This window comes from Oncorhynchus clarkii, chromosome 3 (assembly GCF_045791955.1).
Source record: "Oncorhynchus clarkii lewisi isolate Uvic-CL-2024 chromosome 3, UVic_Ocla_1.0, whole genome shotgun sequence".
Classification (NCBI taxonomy): domain Eukaryota; kingdom Metazoa; phylum Chordata; class Actinopteri; order Salmoniformes; family Salmonidae; genus Oncorhynchus; species Oncorhynchus clarkii.
The window spans coordinates 27,252,744-27,268,165 of record NC_092149.1 but is presented as its reverse complement, the minus strand read 5'-3'; the positions used below and the strand labels follow the sequence as shown (position 1 = coordinate 27,268,165).

The 15,422-nt window shown below is 44.5% G+C and overlaps 1 protein-coding gene across 3 annotated transcripts in view; it reads left to right on the top strand.

The window, feature by feature from the left end:
* Window positions 1-15,422, top strand: part of LOC139392123 (Bardet-Biedl syndrome 9) — a 210,835-nt gene that overhangs the window by 94,504 nt on the left and 100,909 nt on the right. For all 3 annotated transcript variants that reach the window (XM_071139862.1, XM_071139846.1, XM_071139854.1), the window contains one exon: window positions 4,820-5,045. In XM_071139862.1, coding sequence (XP_070995963.1) covers window positions 4,820-5,045 — 226 coding nt within the window. The remainder of the gene's footprint in view (window positions 1-4,819; window positions 5,046-15,422) is intronic.

Sequence of the window (15,422 nt, the reverse complement as noted above, 5' to 3'; positions counted from 1 at the left end):
TGTGTGTGTGTGTGTGTGTGTGTGTGTGTGTGTGTGTGTGTGTGTGTGTGTGTGTGTGTGTGTGTGTGTGTGTGTGTGTGTGTGTGTGTGTGTGTGTGTGTGTGTGTGTGTGTGTGTGTGTGTGTGTGTGTGTGTGTGTGTCAGACAGACAGACAGACAGACAGACAGACAGACAGACAGACAGACAGACAGACAGACAGACAGACAGACAGACAGACAGACAGACAGACAGACAGACAGACACTTAGTGTTTCCACTGTGATTAAACGCATGACATCTCATCATCACACAGGTTAGAGGTGTGTCTATATACAGTCCTCTCTATTTACCAAATTGCACACCAAATACCCCCACTGCCCCTTCAAGAGAGACATAGGGACAGGTTGCTAACACACACACATCTGCAAACACAACCTCACTGTGATAGACACCCCCTTACACACATACACACACTTTGTCTTTCATTACCACACACACAGTAAACACGCCCGAGAGCAAACATCCGAGCAGACATCCAGTCAGCCTGCACCTGATGAGGCCCCAGAGAGATGGAGTCACTGAGAGTGAGAGTATGTATGTATTTTGTTGTTTTTTGTTGTGGTTGCTCTTGTGAATGGGATTAAGTTCATGAAAGGTAATTATGGTCAGGCCCGCTGCATTAGCCCATACGTGTGGAGAGATGGGCTATTTTAGGAAGCGCTACTCACACTTGGTAGAAATAAAGATAACGTACTATACGGAAAGGACCAGGCCAGGAGCTAATAGGAGCATCTGACACACATACATGAGGGTGTGTGTGTGTGCGTGCGTGATATATTTATGTGTGAGTCAGAGATTGTCTTTGGCCCCTCGTCTCACCTATTTGACCTCTTTTTTTAGAATTTTTTTCATCTCCGGTGAGGTCGTCACAGGTGAACGAGATTCCCTTTCCCCACGGACGCTCCCAGGACTGGAATTCCAATTGGGATAAGTCCTTGGAATTCTGTGGATTGGAATAAGGCTTCTGTGAAGGATTGGGAGGAGTGGTAGAATGGATTAGTGAAGAGAGAATAGAATTAGGTGGGAATGAGAAACGGAGAGAGAAAGAGGCTCTAGAAAATGACCTGTGCAACTGGGCTGATTTAAACAAGGAAGAGGGGAAGGGGGATGGATAGAAGAGGAGAAAAGCTGCAGAGGAGCGCTCCGCTGTTCTCCCTGTTCCCCCACGACTGTGTGGCTTTGCACGACACCAACTCCATCATCAAGTCTGCTGACGACACCACGGTTGTAGGCCTGATAACCAACGACGACAAGTCAGCCTATAGGAAGGAGGTAAGTGAACTGGCATTGTGGTGCCAGGACAACAACCCCTCAATGTCAGCAAAACAAAGGAGTTGATTGTTGACTTCAGGAAGCAGAGGGAACATTCCCCGATCCACATCAACAGGACTGCAGTAGAGAGAGTCAGCAGTTTTTATGTTCCTCGGGTGGTTGAGGGGCAGCTCTCGAGGGGAACTGGGCTGGTGGCCGAGAAGTCAGGTTGCTGGTACGGTTCCCCGAATCGTCTGGTTGGGGTATCTGTCCTTGTGGCCTTGGCCTGGGCACTTGACCCTTGTTGCTCCTTGGGTCGCTCTAGATGGAAGTCTCTGCTGGATGACAGAATGTAATGTAATTTTCAGCAGCTTCACTAGAGATTATATATAATAAAGAAGTTCCTTGGGGTCCACGTAACAGAGGGCTTGACATGGACCAACAACGCCACCATTCTTGTCAAGAGGGCGCAACAGCATCTCTACTTCCTAAGGCAGCTGAAGAAATTCAGCATGCCACCCTGGGTCCTCTCCAAATACTACCGCGGCACCATCGAGAGCGTCCTGACCGTTTACTACTGCAAATACTGCACAATTTAAACACCTTCTTCCCAATCCCCCCTTTTCTGATACATGTGTAAATATTGGGATATACATTGTGCCTTCCTGTATTATACTGAGCCATTCGTATTCTTATCTTTTCTTATTTCTTAATGTTGTATTGTTGAAGGAACCTGCAAGTAAGCATTACGTTGGGAAACCTAGTCAGTTACACAACTGATTGCAGTCAGCTGAAATGTGTCTTCTGCATTTAACCCAGAGAGGTGCGGGTGGCTGCATTAATCGACGTCCACAGTTCCCGGGGAGCAGTTGTTGTTTGGGGTTAACTGCCTTGCTCAAGAGCAGAACAGCAGATTTTTCCACCTTGGGGATTTGAACCAGCGACTTTTCAGTTACTGGCCCAAAGCTCTTAACCGCTAGGCCACCTGCCACAGTATACTATGTGTAGCCTGTACATACGACTAATAAAACTAGAAACTTGAGAGTGAAGTTTCTCTCTTGTCGTCTCTTATCCTTCATGACCACTGATCCTCTTTGCCGCAGTAAAACAGGAGGGAAGAAGGTAAGGGGGAGAAGAGAGGAGGAGAAGGGTCACAGGAAACACATCTCTCTGGTAATTGACGGGGCGCTCGTTTAGCTTGGCCCGACCCAGCAGATTGATGCGGCCAACCAGAACAACCTCCTTCTCCCCCTATTTTTTTTTTCTTCCACTTGTTCTCGCTCTCCGTTTCTTTCCCTCGCTTTCCACTCTGCTGTGAATAGAGCTGCTGACTCTTAATGTCTCAGTTCTATTCCTGCACCCTGAAGTTTACATTACTAGAAACTAGTACTAGAAACCTCTCTACCACTCACCTTTTCCTCCTCCCCCACACTTCCCTCTCTCCATATGTCTCGCTAGCTGTCTCCATTTCATTTCTTCTTCTCTTGATGGAAATTCAAAAAAGGAGTATTGTCAGGAGTTGAGTACAATGTTCATTTGATTGTGTTAGTAATGAATTGCAAAATGCACAGAAAGGGGAGCTAACCACTCATACAATGAAAAAGGATGAGATACGGTTTGCTTTTACATCAGGTCATATGTGGAACTACTAAAGTATTAAATTATATCAAATATCTGCCTGTGACAATAAATATTTCTGGATTAGTCGGGGATTTGATTCTATAGAAATGATTTTGCTTTGCTTGGCTCACAGCATGACATTGTATTTCCAGTCTCTTCTCATGGTCTTTAAATTACTTTTCCAGTCAAGTTGAGCATGTCAACTTTGAGGGATTACTGTCTGAACCTTTGTCAGTCCCCATGGGAGTCCTTCAGTGCTCTATATTAGGCCCCATTCTGTTATCCATAATCACAAGTTATTTTGAAATCGCAACTGGGATTTCCACAATGTGCCTTGTCAGAGGGGAAGTGACCTCTATTTATTACCAGACAAAAAGACTTCTCCATTCCCTCCCACAGCTTCTTGTTCTCCTGACCTTCACTTTCTCTTAATCACAAACAAAGATGTCCAAGGTCATCCTCAGCATGCAAGATGTCCATTATCACTCTACCATATGATTTGCCACTTGGGCCCAGTTCCAAACCCATTGCTGTGCCCTTCACTGCCCTTCATTTCAAATTGAAATTGAGAAGCCCGGTAGCCGGGCGGTTAAGAGCGTTGGGCCAGTAACTGAAAGATCGCTGGTTCGAATCCCCGAGCTGACTAGGTAGAAAATCTGTGCCCTTGAGCAAAGCATAACCCTAATTAAGTAAATGTATATCCTAATATTGTTACCCAGCTGGTGAAATCTGTACTGTTAGTCCAGTTCAACATATTGGGGGTCCTGATAGCCTGTTGAAAGTTATTGTTTCAGTGTGAGTTGAGATCTATGTTCTACTGCCTTCTTCCTCAATAGTCTCCCTTTCTCTCGCCTCTACTGCTTTCTCTCCCCCTTATATTTCTCTCTCCATTTCATTATTTTTTTCCTCCTCTCTCTCTCTGTCAGGTCTCTTCCCTGTCATCATCATTATGGGTCTGATTACCTGTCATTAGGGCTCATTAGAGGTCTATCAGCATGGCGGCAGGGGGGCAGTCTCAGCCCCACACCCTGGCTGCCTGTCAACACCCCCACAGCCCAGCTCGGTCTGCCTGGACTATCTTAGATTGTGTGTGTGTGTGTGTGTGGGGGGTGGGGGGTGGGGGGGGTGGAGGGTGCGAGGGATGTGTCCGTGTGTATGAGAGATGGTCAGACAAGATCATTTTCTCTTTCTCTGGGAGAGGCAATTGGATTGAATGATAATTGGTGCTGTTTCACGTCTGAGGGATTCACATTACTGGCTCGTGAATTTTGTATCTGCTCTCTGTGTTTCTGCAGAATGTGCTCATCTGTGTAGAAACAGTATACGGTTTTTGTGTGTGTGTGTGTGTGTGTGGCTGGCGCACGTATGTACAATACCGCATGCCTATGCCGGCGTGTTTGTCGTGATACCTGTGTGTGTGTGTGTTTCTCACACACGGAAGGGATCAGGCAGTGTTTATGCTAGACTGGGATGGAACAGACTCGTACAGTAGTAGCTAGATAAACAGACTGTCTCGGCCTGTAAATACTACAGTTGTACATGGTAGTACATCATCCTGGACACAGGGGGCACTATGCATTCAAGGCCAGACTATTGGGTTGTGACGTCTGCCAGACAGGGTGCATCTCAATAGTCAGAAGTCACTTCCTCTCGTTGTATGATTTATTCCTCTTTCCTGGAAATCTGATCTGAATCAGATCAGTATGGACCACATGCCCAGCTTCTCTCTTTCTCCCTGTTTTCTCTCTATCGAATTATGTCACTTTTTGTTCTCTCACTCTTTTCGATCACTGTCTATTGTTCTCTGCCTTCTTTCCCCATTTCCTACTTTGCTCTCCCTAACGCCCCTGTCTCATATGTTCGAATAACAGAATACCTGTCTCTGTGTGTGTGTCTCTCTCTCTCTCAGGGTTGGGAGGAGAGTGTGGACGCGGCCGTGTCTCACCTCCTGAGGACCTGTCTGTCTCGCAGCCCTAAGGATCAGGCCCTGTCTCTGTCCACCTCCCAGCTCAACATGCCCAAAGACACGGCCCGCCTGAAGAAGCACATCACCCTGCTGTGTGACCGCCTGGGCAAGGGTGGACGGCTGTCCCTGGCCTCCGAGGCCAACGTACCCACACCAGTCATGATGCCAGGTGAGAGAGGGGAAGAGTGTTTGTGTGTCTCTCGGTGTGTGTGTGTGTGTGTGTGTGTGTGTGTGTGTGTGTGTGTGAGAAAAAGCAGTTTCTCTTCATTAGTGTTCAGTATAGCCTTTAATGATGCCATTAACCCCTTCCTCTGAGAATGCCTAATAAATCCTGTCCCACTGAGGTGTGTGTGTGCACGCTCTGTATGTTGTTCCAGTGTTAACCCCTGGCTGTGAGAATGTCTAGTAAACACTATTCCCCTGGTAAAGGTGTTATGGTTGGAGAGAAGAGCACATGTCTCAATCATAGCCCTGTTTATGGCCTTCACACACTCTCAGGCCTACAGTGGTGTGTGTGTGGATGCCCAACCACCACCCCCATGGTTCATTGAGTTCTAACAAAAGTGTGTGTTTGTGTCTGAACCTCATTAAGCAGGCCAAATAACTTTTTACCCCCACTCCTTTTATGCTTCTTCCTTCCTTCCTTCTCTCGCTCTCGCTCTCGTGCTCTCGTGCTCTCGTGCTCTCTCGCTCTCTCGCTCTCGTGCTCTCTCTCTCTCTCGTGCTCTCTCTCTCTCTCTCTCTCTCGCGCGCTCTCTCGCGCTCTCTCTCTCTCTTGTGCTCTCTCTCGTGCGCTCTCGCTCTCTCTCTCTCCCCCTTGCCCCTCTTTTGCAGTCACCCCTCACACGTATAAGTGTGTTGATGACAAATCAACTCGACCATTTCCCTTCAGTAGTTCTCTCCCTAGTTTCCACCCCATCAAACACAGCAGTTGATTAATGCGAGATGTTTAATATGATATATGAGGACTGTTGATGGACACAGGGGCAGTATTGTGAAGAGGTAGGTAGCCACCAGACTAATGAATATGGACACAGTGGAGGGAGGAAATATTAACCATGGTTTTCCAGTTGAAAACCTCCCGCTCCGCAAATATAAGAATTTGTTGCCTTTATTGAGTGCTTTACGCATTCATGCTTTGGAGTTTGTAATTAATTCACGACATGGATATGGGTTCTTGACCCAGAATACTTTGAGAGTTCTGGGATGGTGTAGTTGTATTTTTTATTTAAATGTATTTTGATGTTGTTAAGCTTGACATTGTTTGTTGTTAGCCTTACAGTACACAACGCTGCCATGGTAGTGGCATAGATGCTAGGGTCTTTGGTAGTTGTGACAACTTAGGACTGTTACTGTATGGATGTGGGCAGTAAACCAGAAAAGTCGCAATAGTGTGTGTTATTTGGGACTATTGGAGGTATCCCTTATATGATGTCCATCCAGGGTGTGTGTGTCTGTGTCAGAGTCCTGCACAGCTTTTTTTGGAGATATCCGACATCAGGCCAGCCCGACCCACCCTCAAAGTATTGTTCCGAGAGCCGATCCGTGACCCACCAAATGACATCCAATTTATGTCATTGTTTTCATGACTCCGTAATAGTATGCTATTATTCCCCTTCCCTGTATGAATGAATTTGTCTGGATGTCTATTCAACAGTTGTGTAAAAGGAAACTTTGTCTACACAATGCGATGCGTCACATTGACGACGCAAATCGCTTTAAGAATAATAGCATTCTAATTAGCCTTTTTAACTACTGAAAGCCTATAGACGACATAACAAAACAAGATCTTTATATTTAATATCGTTTCGATAATCAAATAGTTTAAATTACACTTAAATAAACAATTGATCTACACACAATACCCCATAATGACAAAGTGAAAAAAACTAGATTTTAGATATGTTTGCAAATGTATGTGTGTTATATGTTATATGTTATATCCATAAGTATTCAGTCCCTTGGCTATGAGACTTGTAATTGAGCTCAGGGTGCTTGACTGGAGTCCTTGTGGTAAATTCAATTGATTGAACTTGATTTGGAAAGGTACACACCTGTCTATATACAGTAAGGTCCCACAGTTGACAGTGCATGTCAGAGCAAAAACCAAGCAATAAAGTCGAAGGAATTGTCCGTATAGTTCAGAGACAGGATTGTGTCTACGCACAAATCTGGGGAAGGGTACCAAAAAATGTCTGCAGCATTGAATATCCCCAAGAACACAGTGGCCTCCACCTTTCATTCTTTAAAAAAACTTTTGCTCCCCAATTCCGTGATATCCAATTGGCAGTTAATCTTGTCCCATCGCTGCTACTCCCGTACGGACTCGGGAGAGGTGAAGGTCGAAAGCCATGTGTCCTCCGAAACACGACCCTGCCAAGCCACACTGATTCTTGACACACTGCTCGCTTAACCCGGACAACTGGCAACTGTGTCAGCGTGCATGCGCCCCGGCCCGCCACAGGAGTCGCTAGAGCACGATGGGACACGGACATCCCGGCCGGCCAAACCCTCCCCTAACCCAGACGACACTGGGCCAATTGTGCGTTGCTTCATTTTTTTAATTGTACCTTTATTTAACTAGGCAAGTCAGTTAAGAACAAATTCTTACTTTCAATGACGGCCTAGGAACAGTGGGTTAACTGCCTTGTTCAGGAGCAGAATGACAAATCTTTACCTTGTCAGCTCGGGAATTCGATCTTGCAACCTTCTGGTTACGAGTCCAACGCTCTAACCACTAGGCTACCTGCCGCCCCATGAGACCCCCATGGGTCTCCCAGTCGTGACCAGCTGTGACACAGCCCGGGATCAAATGTGGATCTGTAGTGACACCTCAAACACTGCAATGCAGTGCCTTAGACCGCTGCGCTACTCGGGAGGCCTGGCCTCTACCATTCTTAAATGGAAGAAGTTTGGAACCACCAAGACTCTTCCTAGAGCTGGCCAAACTGCACAATCGGGGGAGAAGAGCCTTGGTCAGGGAGGTGAGCAAGAACCTGATGGTCACTCTGACAGAGCTCCAGGGTTCCTCTGTGGAGATGGGAGAACCTTCCAGAAGAACAACCATCTCTGCAGCATTCAACCAATAAGGTCTTTATGGTTGAGTGACCACTCCCCAGTAATTGGCACATGACAGCCCACTTGGAGTTTCCCAAAAGGCAGCTAAAAGACTCTCTGACCGTGAGAAACAAGATTCTCTGGTCTGATGAAACCAATATGGAACTATTTGGCCTGAATGTCAAGTGTCACATCTGGAGGAAAGCAGGCACCACTCATCACCTGGCCAATACCAACCCTACGGTGAAGCATGGCGGTGGCAGCATTATGCTGTGGGGATGTTTTTCACCGGCAGGGACTTGGAGACTAGTCAGGATCAAGGGAAAGATGAACGGAGCAAAATAAAGAGAGATCCTTGATTAAAACCTGCTCCAGAGTCCAACGGACATCAGACTGTGGGTGAATGCTCACCGTCCGTCAGGACAACGTCACCACTAAGCACACAGCCAAGATAACGCAGGAGTGGCTTCAGGACAAGTCTCTGAATGTCCTTGAGCGGCCCAGCCAGAGCACAAACTTGAACCAGATCAAACATTCTTGGAGAGAGCTGAAAACAGCTGTGCAGGGACACTCCCCATCCAACCTGACAGAGCTTGAGACGATCTGCAGAGAAGAATGGGAGAAACTCCCCAAATACAGGTGTGCCAAGCTTTTAGCGTCAAACCCAAGAAGACTAATCGCTGCCAAAGGTGCTTCAACAAGGTACTGAGTAAAGGGTCTGAATACTTATGTAAATGTAAAATTTCAGTTGTTTTTTTAAGACATTTGCAACAAATGCTTTGTCATTATTGGGTATTGTGTGAGGGAAAAAAAAACAATATAATTAATTTTAGAATAAGGCTGTAACGTAACAAAATGGGAAAAAAGTGAAGGGGTCTGAATACTTCCGAATGCACAGTAGGCTGCAAAAATAGGCTACATTTATTTAATAGGCTATTATATGGATATTCAAATTTTTACTAGCCGCACCGGTTTACACTTTATATAGCCTGTGTATGGTCTAAATAAACAAAAGCCTGAATTAACGCAGGCTAATAATGAACTGATATTTAATTGAATTATTATAAACAATTACCTGCTTGCACTTTTTGCCGGCTGTATATCCATCTACCAGTTTGTTGTCCTTACGAACCGGGGATTTCCCTCACGCAGCATCTGTTTTTACGATGATGTAGCCTATTCCTCCATCATAACCTTTCTTTTTATTTCTTTAGTTAGTCCTATGTTACCCATTTTCGCGTGAGCTAGGCTAGCCAGAGAAAGTCAACTTGGCATTGCCTATTCTCACGTGGGGGGGAGGGAACAAAAGCTCTGCACCTAGACGAATTAGAATGTTTCAGCACCGCATAAATAATGGACAGTTCCCTGCTCCACACTCTCTCAATACGTCCCTGCTCCACACTCTCTCAATACGTCCCTGCTCCACACTCTCTCAATACGTCCCTGCTCCACACTCTCTCAATACGTCCCTGCTCCACACTCTCTCAATACGTCCCTGCTCCACACTCTCTCAATACGTTCATCGCTGGAAGCCTCGCCGTTCACAGAATGAAATTCTCAACACAATTTTTTTTTTGTGGTGTGTATCCGACCTGATGCAGAACTGTCGTGTGTGTGTGTGTGTGTGTGTCAAGAGTATTGAGCGGACAGGATCCATGTCGTCCGGTCTCTTTCCTTTCACTGTTGTTCTGCTGCCAAAACACACACACACACACACATACACAGAGCGAGAGAGTCAAGCGACTCCTGTATGACCAAAGCCCTGTCACTCTTTATGTAAACAGTCATTTGTTACAAACCCCAAAGATGTTGCTGTTTCAATCGGCTGTAAACGCAAAAGTTGTTTACGTTTCCAACAACACTGGCGGCAACAGTCTCCCACGGAGACTGGGCACGCACGCACGCTCACACACACACACACACACACACACACGCGCGCGCAAGCCCCACTTCATGGCCTTGCAGTACACCCTATTCCAGGCATTGTATAAAAATGGATGGATGGATAGGATTTGTATTTTGTATGAACTTCCCACAACCAATACTGTGTGGGACCTGACAGTTGAAAAAACACATACAGTACACAGACACAAATGTACTGTACTCCCTGATAGAGCCTATTTGTGCTTATATTTGTTCCTGAAGGATATACAGAATATTTTCTCTCTTATGACACACACACATACTTGTAAGATGTGTAGATTCCTGTCTCCGGTACACAATGAGACCCTCTTCTGTCGTTCTCATCTCTCCAGCTCACCCTCTCCTTACCTGAACCTGTGTCTCGCTCTGATGACATCACCTGGGCGGCCTGCTGAGACGCTGGTTGTAACAGCTGCTCTTGGCCCTTGCTCTCTGTCTCTCACGCACGCACGCACACACACACACACACGCACACATACACCCTGTCAACAGCACCTGATGGTATCAGTTCAGTCAGTACTGTTCATCACATGGCCTTCATTACTCAGAACTGTTAACTTTGCTCTGTCATTAGGTCAAATGTTGGGCTGCTTTACAATATGGCTGTGGATTGTGGGTGATGGTGTTGTGGGTGTAATGTTGCTCTCTCCCTTGTATCTCTCTGTCTTTCTTGTTTACTCTATCCATATCTGTCAGTAAGCATAGCTTAAGGTCTCTCTACTTGAAGTTCATCATAGAATGAACTAGATGTTGTGGCCTTCTTGTTTTGTGTGTTTTCACTGTACATTTATTTCAGTATGTGTGTGTGTGCATGCATGTGTTTATACATACAGTTGAAGTACGAAGTTTACATACACCTTAGCCAAATACATTTAAACTCAGTGTTTCACAATTCCTGACATTTAATCCTAGTTAAAATTCCCTGTCTAAGGTCAGTTAGGATCACAACTTGATTTTAAGAATGTGAAATGTCAGAATAATAGTATAGTTATTTATTTCAGCTATTATTTATTTAATCACATTCCCAGTGGGTCAGAAGTTTACTTACACTCAATTAGTATTTGGTAGCATTGCCTTTAAAATTGTTTAACTTGGGTCACATGTTTCGGGTTGCCTTCCACAAGCTTCCCACAATAAGTTGGGTGAATTTTGGCCCATTCCTCCTGACAGAGCAGATGTAACTGAGTCAGGTTTGTAGGCCTCCTTGCTCACACACTCTTTTTCAGTTCTGCCCACAATTATTCAATGGGATTGAGGTCAGAGCTTTGTGATGGCCACTCCAATACCTTGACTTTGTTGTCCTTAAGCAACTTTGGAAGTATGCTTGGGGTCATTGTCCATGTGGAAGACCCATTTGCGACCAAGCCTTAACTTCCTGTCTTGAGATGTTGCTTCAATGTATCCACATAATTTTTCTCCTCATGATGCCATCTATTTTGTGAAGTACACCAGTCCCTACTGCAGCAAAGCTCCCCCACAACATGATGCTGCCACCCCTGTGCTTCACGGTTGGGATGGTGTTCTTCGGCTTGCAAGCCTCCCCCTTTTTCCTCCAAACATAACGTTGGTCATTATGGCCAAACAGTTCAATTTTTGTTTCATCAGACCAGAGGATATTTCTCCAAAAAGAACGATCTTTGTTCCCATGTGCAGTTGCAAACCGTAGTCTGACTTTTTATGGTGGTTTTGGAGCAGTGGCTTCTTCCTTGCTGAGCGGCCTTTCAGGTTATGTCAATGTAGGACTCATTTTACTGTGGATATAGATAGTTTTGTACCTGTTTCCTCCAGCATCTTCACAAGGTCCTTTGCTGTTGTTCTGGGATTGATTTGCACTTTTCGCACCAAATACTTTCATCTCTAGGAGACGGAACGCATCTCCTTCCTGAGCGGTATGATGGCTGTGTGGTCTCATGGGGTTTATACTTGTGTACTATTGTTTGTACAGATGAACGTGGTACCTTCAGGCATTTGGAAATTGCTCCCAAGGATGAACCAGACTTGCGGAGGTCAACAATTTTTGCGGAGGTCTTGGCTGATTTCTTTTGATTTTCACATGATGTCAAGCAAAGAGGCAATGAGTTTGAAGGTAGGCCTTGAAATACATCCACAGCTACACCTCTAATTGACTCATATGATGTCAATTAGACTATCAGAAGCTTCTAAAGCCATTACATAATTTTCTGGAATTTTCCCAGCTGTTTAAAGGCACAGTCAATTTAGTGTATGTAAACTTCTGACCCACTGGAACTGTGATACAGTGAATTATAAGTGAAATTATCTGTCTGTAAACAATTGTTGGAAAAATTACTTGTGTCATGCACAAAGTAGATGTTCTAACCGACTTGCCAAAACAATAGTTTGTTAACAAGAAATTTGTGGAGTGGTTGAAAAACGAGTTTTAATGACTCCAACCTAAGTTTATGTGAACCTCCGACTTCAACTGGATCTTCTCTCTCCCACCACAGAAGAAGATTGATACCTCTGCGTCAACACACACCACAGTTCCACTTCATGATTTATCACATTTTATATGGAACTTCCAGTCTCCACTCCACACTGGGCAGGAATAACACAGGCTGGGGAACAAGTCTCCTTTAGGGAACACATCCAACCCCCCATCATGTTTTCACATTAGTCAGAGAACCTATGCATGCCCTCTCTCACTCTCACTCTTTCTTTCTTTCTCTCTCCTTCTCTCTCGCTCTTTCTTTTTCTCACTTTCTCTCTCGCTCTCTTACTCTTTCTGTCTTCCTCTCGCTCCTTCTTTCTTTCTCTCTTTCTTGCTTTCTTTTTCTTTCACTCTCTCCCTCCTTCTTTCTATCTCTCTTTTTCACTCTCTCTTCGTTTGCTCTTTCTCTCGTTCTCTCTCACCCTGTCTTTCGTTCTCTCTCTTACTTTTATTCTTTCTTTCTCTCTCCTCTTTTTCTCCCTATCTCTCAAATCAATTATTTATTTTAGTATGACATAACAATGTACATATTGCCAAAGCTTACTTTGGAGAATTATAATATTAATCAATATTGTCAACGGGACAACAGTAACAACAATAATCAAGGGTCAAAATAACCATATGTTGAACAATAACAGAGGCACAGAGGACATGTGCAGGTTGGTTGGTCTGTCAGACACTGTCCCTCATCTTATGGCAGGCAGCAATATAGTTTGCTGCCAATCCACAGCTCTCTGCATCCTCCCCCAACAGGACAGGTAGCCCATTCTCATCAGAGAGGTCTTTGAAACCTTGAATAAGGGTTTTACATTTGGGGAAATTACACTCTCTAATTGTTTAATATTCTTGACATTTTGTCAGGAAAATGCAGCTCTGTCTCAGCTCTGTTTCGAGTTCTGCTGTGGTATCTCTCTCTGAACTAGTCAAATTCCCTTCTCCCTGCTATGTGTTGAATACATTAGCTACTCGGCTGGAACCAGGCGTTTTTGGCAACAGTTCGGAGATCTTGAACGTCCCCCCTCTGAATATATATGCAGTGGAGAAAACCCATATGTTGTGATAAAGTGAATGCCAGGGGAATGTGATTGTGATGTACTACTGGGGTGCAGGGTTGTTGACGGGATGTTATGCAAGCAGGCTTTGAGGTGTGTGTGTGTGTGCGTGCGTGCGCGCGGTGAGGGATGTGGGGTGTTGTGTCTGACTGTATTCTGTACATGTATTTAAGTGTGTGTTCTCTCAGAATCTCCTCTCCTATCAACGTCTCTAATTAACACTCTAGAAATTGAAGCGTTTCAGTCCTAAAATACACACCCCTTCCAAGTTCCAAGTCCACTGAGGATACCTTTGTTCCTATATCCGAATCTTGTCTTTGGGAGCCATTTCTGACGGCGTAAACAGATGTATCTTGTCTTGTGTTTGAAGCCTCCTTTCTCAGCTGTTTTGGGAGGATTTCAGTTATGCCTTGTGGTTAGGAGATCTATTCCTGTAGGACTTAAAGAGAAGGGAGAGGAAATAGATGTTGAAGTTGAGAGCAGGGCTACTGTCACTGAATGAATGGGGTCTTCTCTGCTAGCTGAAGCACTACTTAATGCTCAACTACTTAAAGCGGTTAGGAATTCCTAGGCTAAACCCCATTTAGAGAGCGCTGTCTCTGTATGTCTCCGTCTGCCTCACTCTCTCTTTCTGGGTGCGTGCGTGTGCTCGCGTGCATTATCAAATTTGGCATGTGTCAGTGTCAAATTTGGCATTATGTGTCAGTGTGTGGCCATATCTCTCTCATTGCTCAACAGTATAACCATTAAACCCAGTGTCTTTCCAACGATCTCCCTCCTCTCCTGACTTTTACAATGTGGACATCATAAAGAGTGGAGAAAAAAGCCTTGATGTTGACTTTGTGGTTGGGACAGGGGTTAGACTGTAAAGGTAGATAGGTAGATCAGGTGTCTGTTTGATTTACAGCTGTTTGATTTTTTACTTCAAAACCAGGAGGTGCACTTTTGGGCTGGAGAGAAAGAGGGACTTCTAGAGATCATATCGCAAGCAAACAATCTGCAAGATTTGAGTCCAAACCACAACCAAATGATCTTCTGAACCATTACACTACACAACGGTCTAACACATTCAAACCACAACCAAATGATCTTCTGAACCACTACACTACACAACAGTCTAACACATTCAAACCACAACCAAATGATCTTCTGAACCACTACACTACACAACGGTCTAACACATTCAAACCACAACCAAATGATCTTCTGAACCACTACACTACACAACGGTCTAACACATTCAAACCACAACCAAATGATCTTCTGAACCATTACACTACACAACAGTCTAACACATTCAAACCACAACCAAATGATCTTCTGAACCATTACACTACACAACAGTCTAACACATTCAAACCACAACCAAATGATCTTCTGAACCATTACACTACACAACAGTCTAACACATTCAAACCACAACCAAATGATCTTCTGAACCATTACACTACACAACAGTCTAACACATTCAAACCACAACCAAATGATCTTCTGAACCATTACACTACACAACAGTCTAACACATTCAAACCACAACCAAATGATCTTCTGAACCATTACACTACACAACAGTCTAACACATTCAAACCACAACCAAATGATCTTCTGAACCACTACACTACACAACAGTCTAACACATTCAAACCACAACCAAATGATCTTCTGAACCATTACACTACACAACAGTCTAACACATTCAAACCACAACCAAATGATCTTCTGAACCACTACACTACACAACAGTCTAACACATTCAAACCACAACCAAATGATCTTCTGAACCACTACACAACACAACAGTCTAACACATTCAAACCACAACCAAATGATCTTCTGAACCACTACACTACACAACGGTCTAACACATTCAAACCACAACCAAATGATCTTCTGAACCATTACACTACACAACAGTCTAACACATTCAAACCACAACCAAATGATCTTCTGAACCACTACACTACACAACAGTCTAACACATTCAAACCACAACCAAATGATCTTCTGAACCACTACACTACACAACAGTCTAACACATTCAAACCACAACCAAATGATCTTCTGA